Raw genomic sequence first — 14,827 nt, forward strand, 5'->3', positions numbered from 1 at the left:
GCGGGCGCCGAGTAGCGGCGAGCAGGCTTCCGCAGTGGCGGCGCGATGACCACTCTCCGGGCCTTCACGTGCGACGACCTGTTCCGCTTCAACAACATGTGAGTGAGGGTTGCCCGGGCCCAGCTGCCGCCGGCGCGTCCCCGGGGCCGTGGGGGGAGGGGGCCGGGCGGACGTGCGGACGCCCCGCTGACCTTGGCCGGGCGGCCGTCCCCTCGCAGCTCTGCGCGCGGTGTGGGCGCTTCTCGGAGCGCCGGGCGGGGCGGGGGGCGCCGGCCCGGCTCTGACCCCCGGCTCCGGCCCGCGTTCCCCTCCGGGCGGGGGCCGTAGTGGCGAATTACCTTGTATCCGCGCGGGGTAGCACTGTGGCCCCTTACAGGGCCCGGCGGGTTTGCGCGTCTCGTTTCTGTTGCTGCGCATCCCGGCGGGGGTACTGCTGCGGGAGGCCCAGGGTATGCACGTTCCTTCGTCCGAGTTAAGTCAAGGACTGTGACTTGCAGGTACCTTTTTTTTTTTTTTTAAGTTTTATTATGAAAGTTCCTGAACACTTAAAAAGTTTATAGAATTTTACCGTGAACACGTGTAGACTATCAGCTGGACTCTACCGTTAACACTTCGCTACATTGGCTTCATCACATTTCTGTCCACCCACCCATCCATCCATGCACCCAGCAATCCCAGACCCAGTTTAAACACCCCGGGGCAGTTATGTGAAAACTAAGGACCAGAGAGTTCATGTTCAAGTGTCAGGAGGATGGAAAGAACTTGAGATGAGGTGGCTGGAAACATTCAAAGAGGGGCTGAGCCGTGGAAGATGGGTAAGTGTTGACAAGGATGAGCAAGGAGGTTCTGGAGGAGGAAGCAGGTGCGGGCGTGGCCGACACCTGGGAGGTGAGTGATGGTAGGAGCGGGTTTCTGAACTCAGCGGTCAGAGAAACTGGTGAGACTGGACTTCTGCTCCACCATTGGGGGAGCTTTCTGTGGGGCCTCTCCCAGTCGGAGCAGCGACTGTTGAGGGCTCGCTGTGCCTGGCACTGGAGGAACCCATTTCCTCCTGACAATTCTGTGAAGTAGCTGCTCTTCTCACCCCCAGTTTCGGTGTGAGTAAACTAAGGTCCTGAGAGCGCAGGGGAATGGCCCAGGTGGTAGAGCCCTGCGTGGGAGTGGGCAGAGCACGGAGACTGATCAAGGAGATTGGCTCCAGGCGCGTGGTTCTTACAGTGGTCCGTGAACACCGGGAACTTTTTGGAAATGCATGTTCCCGGCCTCCCAGGAGCCTGAGCTCGCCACCACAGAGCTGTGTGCCGCGGGCCGGCTGGAGGAGGTATACCAGGCAGGTGTGAGCCATTTAGGTGGTCTTGGCAATGGCCGGGAGATGATGACTTGACAAAGGCTTGGGTTTGGGAAGCCCAGGCCCTGGAAGGTGACAGTGTGCCTTGAAGCTTCAAGAATAGATGCGGCAGAGCCTGTTGGAGAACCAGTTTTTTTTTTTTTTTTTTTTTTTTTTTTTGCGGTATGCGGGCCTCTCACTTCTGCGGCCTCTCCCGTTGCGGAGCACAGGCTCCGGACGCGCAGGCCCAGCGGCCATGGCTCACGGGCCCAGCCGCTCCACGGCATATGGGACCCTCCCAGGCCGGGGCACGAACCCGTATCCCCTGCATCGGCAGGCGGACTCTCAACCACTTGCGCCACCAGGGAGGCCCGGAGAACCAGTTTTAACCGAAGACCTCGGAAGGGCCAACATTTTTATACGAAAATGAAGAGAGTAGAAGGAAAACAAGCGTGACCATGTATTTATAACAAAACATTTGATTTCCGGGAATCATGTAGCTTGTGAAGTCTTCTTCAGAATATGCCAATAGGGGAACTCCTCTCCCTCCTCGTTTTCTCCTACTTCTCACTTTGATTAGGGCACTTCCATCAAGAACTCCGAGAATCACTGGAGTAGGGTGTTGCGGTAGTCACTGAAAGAAGCAATGGATGTAGAAACGTTGCAGTTAAAATAACGAATATTTTATTCTTGGCAAAATGTTTTATGCCTATTGTGTACCAGTGCTGAAGAGACAGTAGTAAACAAAACAGAAAAAAAATGTTATCTTTATGGAATTTACGGTTTACTTATTTAAATTGGCTACACTGTGCGGCTTGTGGCATCTTAGTTCCCTGACCAGGGATTGAACTCGGACCCTCGGCAGTGAGAGCCAAGTTGGGGGAGTTAGAGTCATAACCACTGGACCGCCAGGGAATTCCCGGAATTTACAGTTTAGAGGGGAGAGTAAGATAGAACTTAGCATTCAGTACAAAGGAAAAAATGTGAGCTGGAAAGGGAAATAGGGAGTGAGTGGGGATTCGGCTTTGGGTGAGGTGTCACTGCAGAAAGACCTGGAGGGGAGGGAGCCCGTGGGCCCTGTGGGCGGGAGACTTCCAGGCAGAGGGAGTGGCACGGGCACATTTTCGGAGGAGGAGGCGGCGGCAGCGGCTCTGGAACAGTGAGTGTGGGAGTGTGAGAACACCAGGTCGGATCGGAGTCAAAGGGCTCGACCTCAGAGAGGCCAGCATAGGACGTGGGGCTCCGCCAAGGGCGCTCAGACACCCAGGCGGAGAAGTCGGCTGGGCATCCGGACGTGGGAGTCTCAAGTTTAGGTCTGGGCTAAAGATAGAAATTTCGGGGTCAACACCATATGGGTGGCATTAAAACCAGGTGGCTAGGGACTCCTCTGGCAGTCCAGTGGTTAAGACTACACACTCCCAATGCAGGGGGCCCGGGTTTGATCCCTGGTCACGGAACTAGATCCTGCATGCCGCAACTGAAATCCCACACGCGGCAACTGAGATCCCTTGGTGCTGCAGCTAACACCCAGTGCAGCCAAATAAAAACAAACACAAAAAACCAGGTGGCTAGGTGACATCAGTGATGAGTGAGTGTGGACGGGAAAAACGAGGTTCCAGGAATGTGCCCCAGAGCATCACATGTTAAAGGAGACACCGTGGCCCTGTGAGGTGGGAGGAAAACCTGATGGTGGGTCTGGAGTCTGAGAGAGGACAGCATTTCAGGAGGACGGAGCCCTGAACTGTGTCAAGTCTGCCGGTGGCTGAGTGGGCAGCACGTTTATACATTGCTTTCAGGGCAGCAGAGTCCTGGGTCCCGAGAGGTGGGGGCATCTGCTCACCAGGCCCCCAGGCCTGGGTCCAGGAGAGCAGGTGGAGTGTGGGCGCAGAGGCTTAGGGTGGGTGGGGCGGTGGTGGGACCTTGGTGAAGCTTTCTTCTTACTGCTGTTTTCTTCTTGAAATTGGAAGCAGCTGAGGTGGAAGGGGGAGTGTTGAGGAGACTGGAGACGGTCTAGAGTAGTCCTGAGAAGCAGGGGGCAGTGAGTCCCACATGGATTAGTGATTCTCCAGGTGTGGCCAGGGGCGCCTCAAGATTGTTTTGGGGGTTCTGCAAGCCATTTTCATGATAATACTAAGGGTTTTGTTTGGGGTTTTTTTTTTTTTTTTTTTTTTTTTTTGCCTTTTTTATTCTCATTCTCTCACAAGTGCACAGTGGAGTTTTCAAGGTTTGTGATCATGTAATAGTAAGCATAACAGGCACAGAAATGAGAAATCAGCTGCCTTCTGTTAAACCAGACATGAAAAAGCTCCGTAAACTCGTTAGAACAATGCCACCGTTGTCACTAAACTTTTGTTTTTGAGAATCGTGACTTTTTTGGTTTAAAGAAAAGTTATTCATATTAATGTATAATTTATTTTTTAAATGAATGTTTTAAACATTTAAATGTCAATAGATGTAACCCACATAAACAAAAGTTCTTGGGGTCTTCAGTAATTTTTGAGTGTAAGGGGATTCTAAGAACTGCTGGTCTCCAGAAATGCAGTGTGACTGTTTGCATTGTTAAGGGTCCAAAAGAAGAGTTTGACTGTGCAAGAGGAAGAGTTGAATGTAGTTGTTTTGGGGTCTGGCAAAATATTGGTTCCATTAATTGAATAGGAAAGTCAGGGTCAGAGTTCTTTGTAGACAGAGGCAGATGTGCATTTAAGAAATGCCGATTCGGGAGTGTTGTGATCGGATATGCTGGCGTGGCACGCGCTCCGCAGCTCCAGAGCCAGATCAGGAGCTTTCCTCTGAGAACAAAATTGAAAGTATGGAAATGGGGGCGGTGGGGGGCAGAAATGTAGAAGAGTGGTGAGCAGAAGCCTGAGTGGTGAGACGGCCCACATTTGGGGCGGGGAGGGAGGGAGGAGGAGGAATTGGCAGGGAGTGTGCTTGTCAGATGCTGCAGAGCTAGGGTTACTACCCCCATCTGTGATTGACACACCAGCTTGGTCCCCAGTTCCGGTAACAGTTTCCTGCCATTTAGTAAATGGAAGGTTTTAGGGACTTCCCTGGCAGTCCGGTGGTGAAGACTCGGTGCTGTCACTGCTTCGGGCCCGGGTCCAGTCCCTGGTCCGGAACTAAGAACCCACAAGCCGCTTGGTGCAGCCAAAGGAAGAAAAAAAAGGAAGGTTTTGATGATGTATTAACTATAAAGTAATTTGTAAAGAAGAAGCAGTTAAATGAAAATGTACAGATGTCTTTATAGTGGATGTGATGATAGCTCATTATGGTCACGAGGTAAATTAAACCATCTTTCTTAGCTGTAAAGTTGGTTTTTTTTTTTTTTTTTGCGGTACGCGGGACTCTTACTGCTGTGGCCTCTCCCGCTGCGGAGCACAGGCTCCGGACGCACAGGCTCACCGGCCATGGTTCACCGGCCCAGCCGCTCCGCGGCATGTGGGATCTTCCCGGACCGGGGCATGAACCCGCGTCCCCTGCATCGGCAGGCGGACTCTCAACCACTGCGCCACCAGGGAAGCCCTGAAGTTGGTTTTAAAGTTGTGGATTTAACACGTTTTGTTTTCCCTGTGTGTGTTATTTTTAGTTGTAGTCTCCTTATTTAAACTGGTTTTGTAAACACTGCTTACTGTTGACATTTCTCTTGTTTCTTTTAGTAACTTGGATCCACTTACAGAAACTGTATCCTTTTTTAAAAAGTTAAATGAAGGCTTACTAAGAATAAGGAAAATAGAGGATCAAAAGGAAAAAAATAGACTTGAGTACCAAACATGTTTAAAACTTGGAGGTCAGGAAACATAAGCAACATTGAAAGCAATTGAAAATAAAAAACACTAAAAATCTGGGAACAAGAGTTATCTTACACCTGTTGACAACCTGCTAATATGACCTCATAAATCAAGAACAGTACAATCCCCTGCCCACCCTGCCCCTCAGTAGTAAGCATAGCTGTGAGCAGCAGAAAGCGGTGACTTCAGCAGGAGGGGCTATTCCTGCCTAATGTGAATGAGTCTAGAGTGGACAAGCAGTCCTGGTGGCTCTGTGACATCCCCAGCGACCGGGCTCTGCAGTGGAACCACTCTCCCATTCCCGGGTGTTTCTGGCTTCCTGTCCAGGTGGCTCCCAGAGCGTACCGCATCTCAGCCATGATCCTGGCAGGAGGATCGATCAACAGAGGGGAAGGTGAGTGCGTCCTTCCCAGACTCCCAGGGGTACCTCTGGGAGGTGCCACGCAGCCTTCTGCATCCTGTGGACCCCTGCCTCGTGCCATACCTGCCTATCTAGAACAGAGTCTGGAATGAGCCTGATTTATATTGGGGCGTGTTGCTAAAGTGAAAAAAGGACTTTGGCTAACATTAGCAGTATTCCTCATGCTCCCCACTAGAGACACGGGCAAAGATGTGTGAAGTGAGGGTCCTCTGACCCTAACAGACGACCCCCACACGCTCAGAAGCGTGAAACACAGAGCTGCACTTCGGGGTTATGTGCCATGTCCACTGCAGGGTAGGAGGGTAGTATTAATTGATAATTTAACACAGAGGGCATATAGGATGCTATGAAAATATTAAAAAGAGTTCAGTCTCACCAGTTAAAAGACATGCAGATTAAAACCAAAATGAGATACCATGTTTTATCTATCAAATTACCAAAGATTTCAAGCAGTGATAAAACTCAAGGCTGATGAAGGTGAGGTGAGGGGAGCAGTCTCATAAACTGCGAGTGACAGAGTAAATGCTAGTCTTTCTGGAAGGCACTTTGGTAATGTAATACCTAGTAATTCAATTTCCTGGAAGCTGAAGATAATAAGAAATAGTCAGTTATGTCGGGTTGGCACAGTAATGCGCATGGGCCAGGTTTGGCCCACTGCCTGTTTTTGTAAATCAAGCTTTATTGGACACAGCCATGGTGGATAATGGACATACTGTCTGTGCTCTTCTCCTGGGTTTTCAGTTTTTTCTTTTAAATTGAAATATAGTTGATTTACAATGTTGTGTAAGTTCAGTAGTTTTTTATGGTAAGAATGCACAACAAGCTAGAAATAGAAGAACCTTTCTTAATTTGGTAAAGGCTTGATATTAAAAACCTTCAGTAAGCATTATAGGTAAGTGAGAATTTAGATTCGTTCTCTTTAAGATTGGGTGTAAGATGAGAATGCCTACTGTCACTACTGCACGTTAACATAGTTCCAGAGGAACTGACCAAAGGTATTGGAAAGAAGAAGGAAGTGAAAGAAAGTATAAGGATAAGAAAGGTAGAAATAAAACTGTCATTATTTATAATTGATAATACAGTCATCTGTCTAGAAAAAAGAACAACATATTAAGAATAAGCAAGTTCAGCAATGTTAGAACTAAGATCAAGTTTCAAAAAATCAGTAGCATTTCTGTACACTAGCAGTAGAAATCAAGAAAATATTTTTAATTGAATACTTAAAACATGAATATCTACTTAAAGAACATCATGCATAAAACTAAAAAGTTGAAAGAATGGAAGCAGATTTTTTTTTAATATCTAAAACTGACAGGAAGTGAATAGCTAGAATAACGATTTTTTTTTCTGTTTTGTGCCTTTTTTTAAAAATTTTATTGGAGTATAATTGATTTACAGTGTTGTGTTTCAGGTGTACAGGAAAGTGATTCAGTTATACATATATTCATTATTTTTCAGTCTTTTCTCCTACAGGTTATCACAGAATACTGAGTAAAGTTCCCTGTGCTATACAGTAGGTCCTTATTGGTTATCTATCTTATATACAGTAGTGTGTGTATGTTAATCCTAAACTCCTGATTTATCCCCCCCCTCCCCTCCACGTTTCCCCTTTGGTAACCATAAGTTTGTTTTTGATATCTGTAAGCCTGTTTCTGTTTTGTAAATAAGTTCATTTGTATCCGTTTTTTAATTAGACTCCACATATCAGTGATATCATATGATATTTGTCTTTGTCTGACTTATTTAGTCTGATAATCTGTGGGTCCATCCATGTTGTTGAAAATGGCATTCTTTTCTTTTTTTTGGCTGAGTAGTATTCCACTGTATATATGTATACCATATCTTCTTTATCCATTCCTTTGTCAATGGACATTTAGGTTGCTTCCATGTCTTGGCTATTGTAAACAGTGCTGCCAGTGAACGTTGGGGTGCATGTATCTTTTCAAATTATAGTTTTCTCCTGATAAGTGCCCAGTAGTGGGATTGCTGGGTCATATGGTAGTTCTATTTTTAGTTTTTTAAGGAACCTCCATACTGTTCTCATAGTGGTTGTACCAATTTACATTCCCACCAACAGCGTAGGAATGTTCCCTTTTGTCCACACTCTATCCAGCATTTGTTTGTAGACTTTTTGATGATGGCCATTCTGACCAGTGTGAGGTGATATCTCATTGTAGTTTTTTTTTTTTTTTTTTGGGATTCTGTATATATGTGCTAGCATACGGTATTTGTTTTTCTCTTTCTGACTTACTCAGTCTGTATGACAGACTCTAGGTCCATCCACCTCACTACAAATAACTCAATTTTGTTTCTTTTTATGGCTGAGTAATATTCCATTGTATATATGTGCCACATCTTCTTTATCTATTCATCTGTTGATGGACACTTAGGTTGCTTCCATGTCCTGGCTGTTGTAAATAGAGCTGCAATGAACATTGTGGTACATGACTCTTTTTGAATTATGGTTTTCTCAGGGTATATGCCCAGTAGTGGGATTGCTGGGTCATATGGTAGTTCTATTTGTAGTTTTTTAAGGAACCTCCATACTGTTCTCTAGTGGCTGTATCAATTTACATTCCCAGCAACAGTGCAAGAGGGTTCCCTTTTCTCCACACCCTCTCCAGCATTGTCTGTACATTTTTTTTTTTTTTTTTTTGCGGTATGTGAGCCTCTCTCTGCTGTGGCCTCTCCCGTTTTGGAGCACAGGCTCCGGACGCGCAGGCTCAGCGGCCATAGCTCACGGGCCCAGCTGCTCCGCGGCATGTGGGATCTTCCTGGACCGGGGCATGAACCTGCGTCCCCTGCATTGGCAGGCGGACTCTCAACCACTGCGCCACCAGGGAAGCCCCTATTGTTTGTAAATTTTTTGATGATGGCCATTCTGACCAGTGTGAGATGATATCTCATTGTATTTTTTTTTTTAAAGAGAAAAAAAGTTTTTTTAAATCTGGAAAAACAAAGCACAGAAGAACCAACAATGTTTCAAACAGAAAGTCACAAAAATTGTAATCATCATCATCAGTTCACTCAGTCCCATGTAATTAATTTTTTTTCATCTTGATCTTTTGTTAGCACTTTTTTGAATTCATCAGTTTTCCATTAGAGTTCTGAAAATGCTTATTCAGTTCAGCAGTATAGTCAGTTCCAGAAACCTGTACTTGTCAGTCTTTTCCATGAATTACTTGAAGATGAAACCCTTTATAGGAACATTTTTGCAAAAGCATCAGAGTACACCCAGAACTGTCTGTAAATGACAAAAGACTTAAAAATGACCAGTTAAAGATTTGATGAAAGTTCATAATAATGCAATTGACAAGGAAATTTAGTTATTTCTGAGATATACATTTTAAAATAATAACTAGAATTATGACTTATAACATACCAGAACATATAAGATTTTTAGGAATTTCATGTAATGTCTGAAACATTTATATTAACATATTTCCATACAAATAACCCAAAGAAAGCTTTAGTATTAGTTGTTTTTTTTTAATTTTTTAATTTTATTTTATTTATTTTTTTATACAGCAGGTTCTTATTAGTCATCAATTTTATACACATCAGTGTATACATGTCAGTCCAAATCGCCCAATTCAGCACACCACCATCCCCACCCCACCACGGTTTTCCCCCCTTGGTGTCCATACATTTGTTCTCTACATCTGTGTCTCAACTTCTGCCCTGCAGACTGGTTCATCTGTAACATTTTTCTAGGTTCCACATACATGTGTTAATATACAATATTTGTTTTTCTCTTTCTGACTGACTTCACTCTGTATGACAGTCTCTAGATCCATCCACGTCTCAACAAATTACCCTATTTCTTTCCTTTTTATGGCTAATATTCCATTGTATATATGTACCAAAACTTCTTTACCCATTTGTCTGTCAGTGGGCATTTAGGTTGCTTCCATGACCTGGCTATTGTAAATAGTGCTGCAGTGAACATTGGGGTGCATGTGTCTTTCTGAATTATGGTTTTCTCTGGGTATATGCCCATTAGTGGGATTGCTGGGTCACATGGTAGTTCTATTTTTAGTTTTTTAAGGAACCTCTATACTGTTCTCCATAGTGGCTGTATCAATTTACATTCCCACCAACAGTGCAAGAGGGTTCCCTTTTTCTCCACACCCTCTATAGCATTTGTTGTTTGTAGATTTTCTGATGATGCCCATTCTAACTGGTGTGAGGCGATAACTCATTGTAGTTTTGATTTGCATTTCTCTTATAATTAGTGATGTTGAGCAGCTTTTCATGTACTTCTTGGCCATCTGTATGTCTTTGGAGAAATGTCTATTTAGGTCTGCCCATTGTTGGATTGGGTTGTTTGTTTGTTTTGCAATACGCGCGCCTCTCACTGCTGTGGCCTCTCCCGTTGTGGAGCACAGGCTCCGGACGCGCAGGCTCTGCGGCCATGGCTCATGGGCCCAGCCGCTCTGCGGCATGTGGGATATTCCCGGACTGGGGCACGAACCCGTGTCCCCTGGATCGGCAGGTGGACTCTCAACCACTGCGCCACCAGGGAAGCCCTGGTTGGTTGCTTTTTAAATATTGAGCTGCATGAGCTGTTTATATATTTTGGAGATTAATCCTTTGTCCGTTGATTCGTTTGCAAATGTTTTCTCCCATTCTGAGGGTTGTCTTTTCGTCTTGTTTATGGTTTCCTTTGCTGTGCAAAAGCTTTTAAGTTTCATTAGGTCCCATTTGTTTATTTTTGTTTTTATTTCCATTACTCTAGGAGGTGGATCAAAACAGATCTTCCTGTGATTTATATCAAAGAGTGTTCTTCCTATGTTTTCCTCTAAGAGTTTTATAGTGTCCAGTCTTACATTTAGGTCTCGAATCCATTTTGAGTTTATTTGTGTGTATGGTGTTAGGGAGTGTTCTAATTTCATTCTTTTACATGTAGCTGTCCAGTTTTCGCAGCACCACTTATTGAACAGACTGTCTTTTGTCTATTCTATATCCTTGCCTCCTTTGTCATAGATTAGTTGACCATAGGTGCGTGGGTTTATCTCTGGGCTTTCTATCTTGTTCCATTGATCTGTGTTTCTGTTTTTGTGCCAGTACCATATTGTCTTGATTACTGTAGCTTTGTAGTATAGTCTGAAATCAGGGAGTCTGATTCCTCCAGCTCCGTTTTTTTCCCTCAAGACTGCTTTAGGTATTCGGGGTCTTTTGTGTCTCCATACAAATTTTAAGATGATTTGTTCTAGTTCCGTAAAAAATGCCATTGGTAATTTGATAGGGATTGCATTGAATCTGTAGATTGCTTTGGGTAGTATAGTCATTTTCACAATATTGATTCTTCCAATCCAAGAACATGGTGTATCTCTCCATCTGTTGGTATCATCTTTAATTTCTTTCATCAGTGTCTTATAGCTTTCTGCATACAGGCCTTTTGTCTCCCTAGGTAGGTTTATTGTTAGGTATTTTTTGTTGTTGTTGCAATGGTAAATGGGAGTGTTTCCTTAATTTCTCTTTCAGATTTTTCATCATTAGTGTATAGGAATGCAAGAGATTTCTGTGCATTAATTTTGTGTCCTGCAACTTTACCAAATTCATTGATTAGCTCTAGTCATTTTCTGGTGGCATTTTTAGGATTCTCTACGTATAGTATCATGTCATCTGCAAACAGTGACAGTTTTACTTCTTCTTTTCCAATTTGTATTCCTTTTATTTCGTTTTCTTCTCTGATTGCTGTGGCTATGACTTCCAAAACTGTGTTGAATAATAGTGGTTAGAGTGGACATCCTGGTCTTGCTCCTGATCTTAGAGGAAATGCTTTCAGTTTTTCACTATTGAGAATGATGTTTGCTGTGGGTTTGTCATATATGGCCTTTATTATGTTGAGGTAGGTTCCCTCTATGCCCACTTTCTGGAGACTTTTTATCATAAATGGGTGCTGAATTTTGTCAAAAGCTTTTTCTGCATCTGTTGAGATGATCATATGGGTTTTTTTTTTTTTTTTTTTTTTTTGCATTACGTGGTCTTCTCACTGCTGTGGCCTCTCCCGTTGTGGAGCACAGGCTCCGGACGCGCAGGCCCAGCAGCCATGGCTCACGGGCCCAGCCGCTCCGCGGCATGTGGGATCTTCCCGGACCGGGGCACGAACCCACGTCCCCTGCATCGGCAGGCAGACTCCCAACCACTGCGCCACCAGGGAAGCCCGGTCATATGGTTTTTATTCTTCAGTTTGTTAATATGGTGTATCACATTGATTGATTTGCATATATTGAAGAATCCTTGCATCCCTGGGATAAATCCCACTTGATCATAATGTATGATCCTTTTAGTCTGTTGTTGGATTCTGTTTGCTAGTATTTTGTTGAGTTTTGCATCTATATTCATCAGTGATATTGGTCTGTAATTTTATTTTTTTGTAGTATATTTGTCTGGTTTTGGTATCAGGGTGATGGTGACCTCATAGAATGAGTTTGGGAGTGTTCCTTCCTCTGCAATTTTTGGGAAGAGTTTGAGAAGGATGGGGGTTAGCTCTTCTCTAAATGTTTGATAGAATTTACCTGTGAAGCCATCTGGTCTTGGACTTCTGTTTGTTGGAAGATTTTTAATCACAGTTTCAATTACATTACTTGTGATTGGTCTGTTCGTATTTTCTGTTTCTTCCTGGTTCAATCTTGGAAGGTTATACCTTTCTAAGAATTTGTCCATTTCTTCCAGGTTGTCCATTTTATTGGTATAGAGTTGCTTGTAGTAGTCTCTCAGGATGCTTTGTATTTCTGCAGCGTCTGTTGTAACTTCACCTTTTGCATTTCTAAGTTTATTGATTTGAGTCCTCTCCCTCTTTCTCTTGATGAGTCTGGCTAATGGTTTATCAATTTTATCTTCTCAGAGAATCAGCTGTTAGTTTTATTGATCTTTGCTCTTGTTTTGTTTCTGTTTCATTTATTTCTGCTCTGATCTTCATGATTTCTTTCATTCTGCTAACTTTGATTTTTTTCTTCTTTCTCTAGTTCCTTTAAATATAAGGTTAGATTTTTTGAGATTTTTTTTGTTTCTTGGGGTAGGCTTGTATAGCTATAAACTGCCCTCTTAGAACTGCTTTTGCTGCATCCCATAGGTTTTGGATTGTCGTGTTTTCATTGTCATTTGTCTCTAGGTAGTTTCTGATTTCCTCTTTGATTTCTTCAGTGATCTCTTGGTTATTTAGTAACGTATTGTTTAGCCTCCATATGTTTGTGTTTTTTATGTATTTTTCCCTATAATCCCTATAATTCATTTGTAATCTCATAGAGTTGTGGTCAGAAAAGATGCCTGATATGATTTCAATTTTCTTAAATTTACTGAGGCTTGATTTGTGGCCCAATATGTGATCTGTCCTGGAGAATGTTCCATGCGCACTTGAGAAAAAAGTGTAATCTGCTGTTTTTGGTTGGAATGTCCTATAAATATCAGTTAAATCTATCTGGTCTATTGTGTCATTTAAAGCTTCTGTTTCCTTATTTACTTTCATTTTGGATGATCTGTCCATTGGTGTAAGTGAGGTGTTAAAGTCCTCCACTATTGTGTTACTGTCGATTTCCTCTTTTATAGCTGTTAGCAGTTGCCTTATGTATTAAGGTGCTCCTATGTTGGGTGCATATATATTTATAATTGTTATATATTCTTCTTGGATTGATCCCTTGATCATTATGTAGTGTCCTTCGTTGTCTCTTATAACATTCTTTATTTTAAAGTCTATTTTATCTGATATGAGTATTGCTAGTCCAGTTTTCTTTTGATTTCCATTTGCATGGAATATCTTTTTCCATCCCCTCACTTGCAGTCTGTATGTGTCCCTAGGTCTGAAGTGGGTATCTTGTAGACAGCATACATATGGGTCTTGTTTTTGTATCCATTCAGCAAGCCTGTATGTCTTTTGGTTGGAGCATTTAATCCATTCACGTTTAAGGTAATTATCAATATGTATGTTCCTATGACCATGTTCTTAATTGTTTTGGGTTTGTTTTTGTAGGTCCTTTTCTTCTCTTGTGTTTCCCACTTAGAGAAGTTCCTTTAGCATTTGTTGTGGAGCTGGTTTGGTGGTGTTGCTTTCTCTTAGCTTTTGCTTGTCTGTAAAGCTTTTGATTTCTCCATCGAATCTGAATGAGATCCTTGCCAGGTAGAGTAATCTTGGTTGTAGGTTCTTCCCTTTCATCACTGTAAGTATATCATGCCACTCCCTTCTGGTTTGTAGAGTTTCTGCTGAGACATCAGCTGTTAACCTTATGGGAGTTCCCTTGTATGTTATTTGTTATTTTTCCCTTGCTACTTTCAATAATTTTTCTTTGTCTTTAATTTTTGCCAATTTGATAACTATGTATCTTGGCATGTTTCTCCTTGGGTTTATCCTGTATGGGACTCGCTGTGCTTCCTGGACTTGGGTGGCTATTTCCTGTCCCATGTTCGGGAAGTTTTTGACTATAATCTCTTCAAACACTGTCTTGGGTCCTTTCTCTCTTCTCCTTCTGGGACCCCTGTAATGCGAATGTTGTTGCGTTTAATGTTGTCCCAGAGGTCTCTTAGGCTGTCTTCATTTCTTTTCATTCGTTTTTCTTTATTCTGTTCCGCAGCAGTGAATTCCACCATTCTGTCTTCCAGGTGACTTATCTGTTCTTCTGCCTCAGTTATTCTGCTATTGATTCCTTCTAGTGTAGTTTTCATTTCAGTTATTGTATTGTTCATCTCTGTTTGTTCTTTAATTCTTCCAAGTCTTTGTTAAACATTTCTTGCGTCTTCTTGATCTCAGCCTCCATTCTTTTTCCGAGGTTCTAGATCATCTTCACTATCATTATTCTGAATTCTTTTCCTGGAAGGTTGCCTATCTCCACTTCATTTAGTTGTTTTTCTGGGGTTTTATCTTGTTCTTTCATCTGGTACATAGCCCTCTGCCTTTTCATCTTGTCTGTCTTTCTGTGAATGTGGTTTCTGTTCCACAGGCTGCAGGATTGTAGTTCTTGCTTCTGTTGTCTGCCCTCTGGTGGATGAGGCTATCTTAAGAGGCTTGTGTAAGTTTCCTGATGGGAGGGACTGGTGGTGTATAGAGCTGACTGTTGCTCTGTTGGGCAGAGCTCAGTAAAACTTTAATCCTCCTGACTGCTGATGGGTGGGGCTGGGGTCCCTCCCTGATGGTTGTTTGGCCTGAGGCACCCCAACACTGGAGTCTACCTGGGCTCTTTGCTGGGGCTAATGACAGACTCTGGGAGGGCTCACGACAAGGAGTACTTACCAAAACTTTTGCCAGTGTCCTTGTCCCCATGGTGAGCCACAGCCACCTCCCACCTCTGCAGG

General features: G+C 43.5%; 1 protein-coding gene across 4 annotated transcripts in view; it reads left to right on the forward strand.

Annotated features, from left to right (window-relative positions):
• Positions 1-14,827, forward strand: part of NAA20 (N-alpha-acetyltransferase 20, NatB catalytic subunit) — a 27,719-nt gene continuing 12,892 nt past the window's right edge. For 2 of the 4 annotated variants that reach the window (XM_060119881.1, XM_060119884.1), the window contains exons 1-2: positions 1-98; positions 4,984-5,008. In XM_060119881.1, coding sequence (XP_059975864.1) covers positions 46-98; positions 4,984-5,008 — 78 coding nt within the window. In that variant the 5' untranslated portion in view covers positions 1-45. Of the gene's footprint in view, positions 99-4,983; positions 5,510-14,827 lie in introns of all 4 variants that reach the window. The other 2 variants (XM_060119882.1, XM_060119883.1) reach the window with 2 other exon arrangements.

Source organism: Mesoplodon densirostris, chromosome 16, assembly GCF_025265405.1.
Source record: "Mesoplodon densirostris isolate mMesDen1 chromosome 16, mMesDen1 primary haplotype, whole genome shotgun sequence".
Classification (NCBI taxonomy): domain Eukaryota; kingdom Metazoa; phylum Chordata; class Mammalia; order Artiodactyla; family Ziphiidae; genus Mesoplodon; species Mesoplodon densirostris.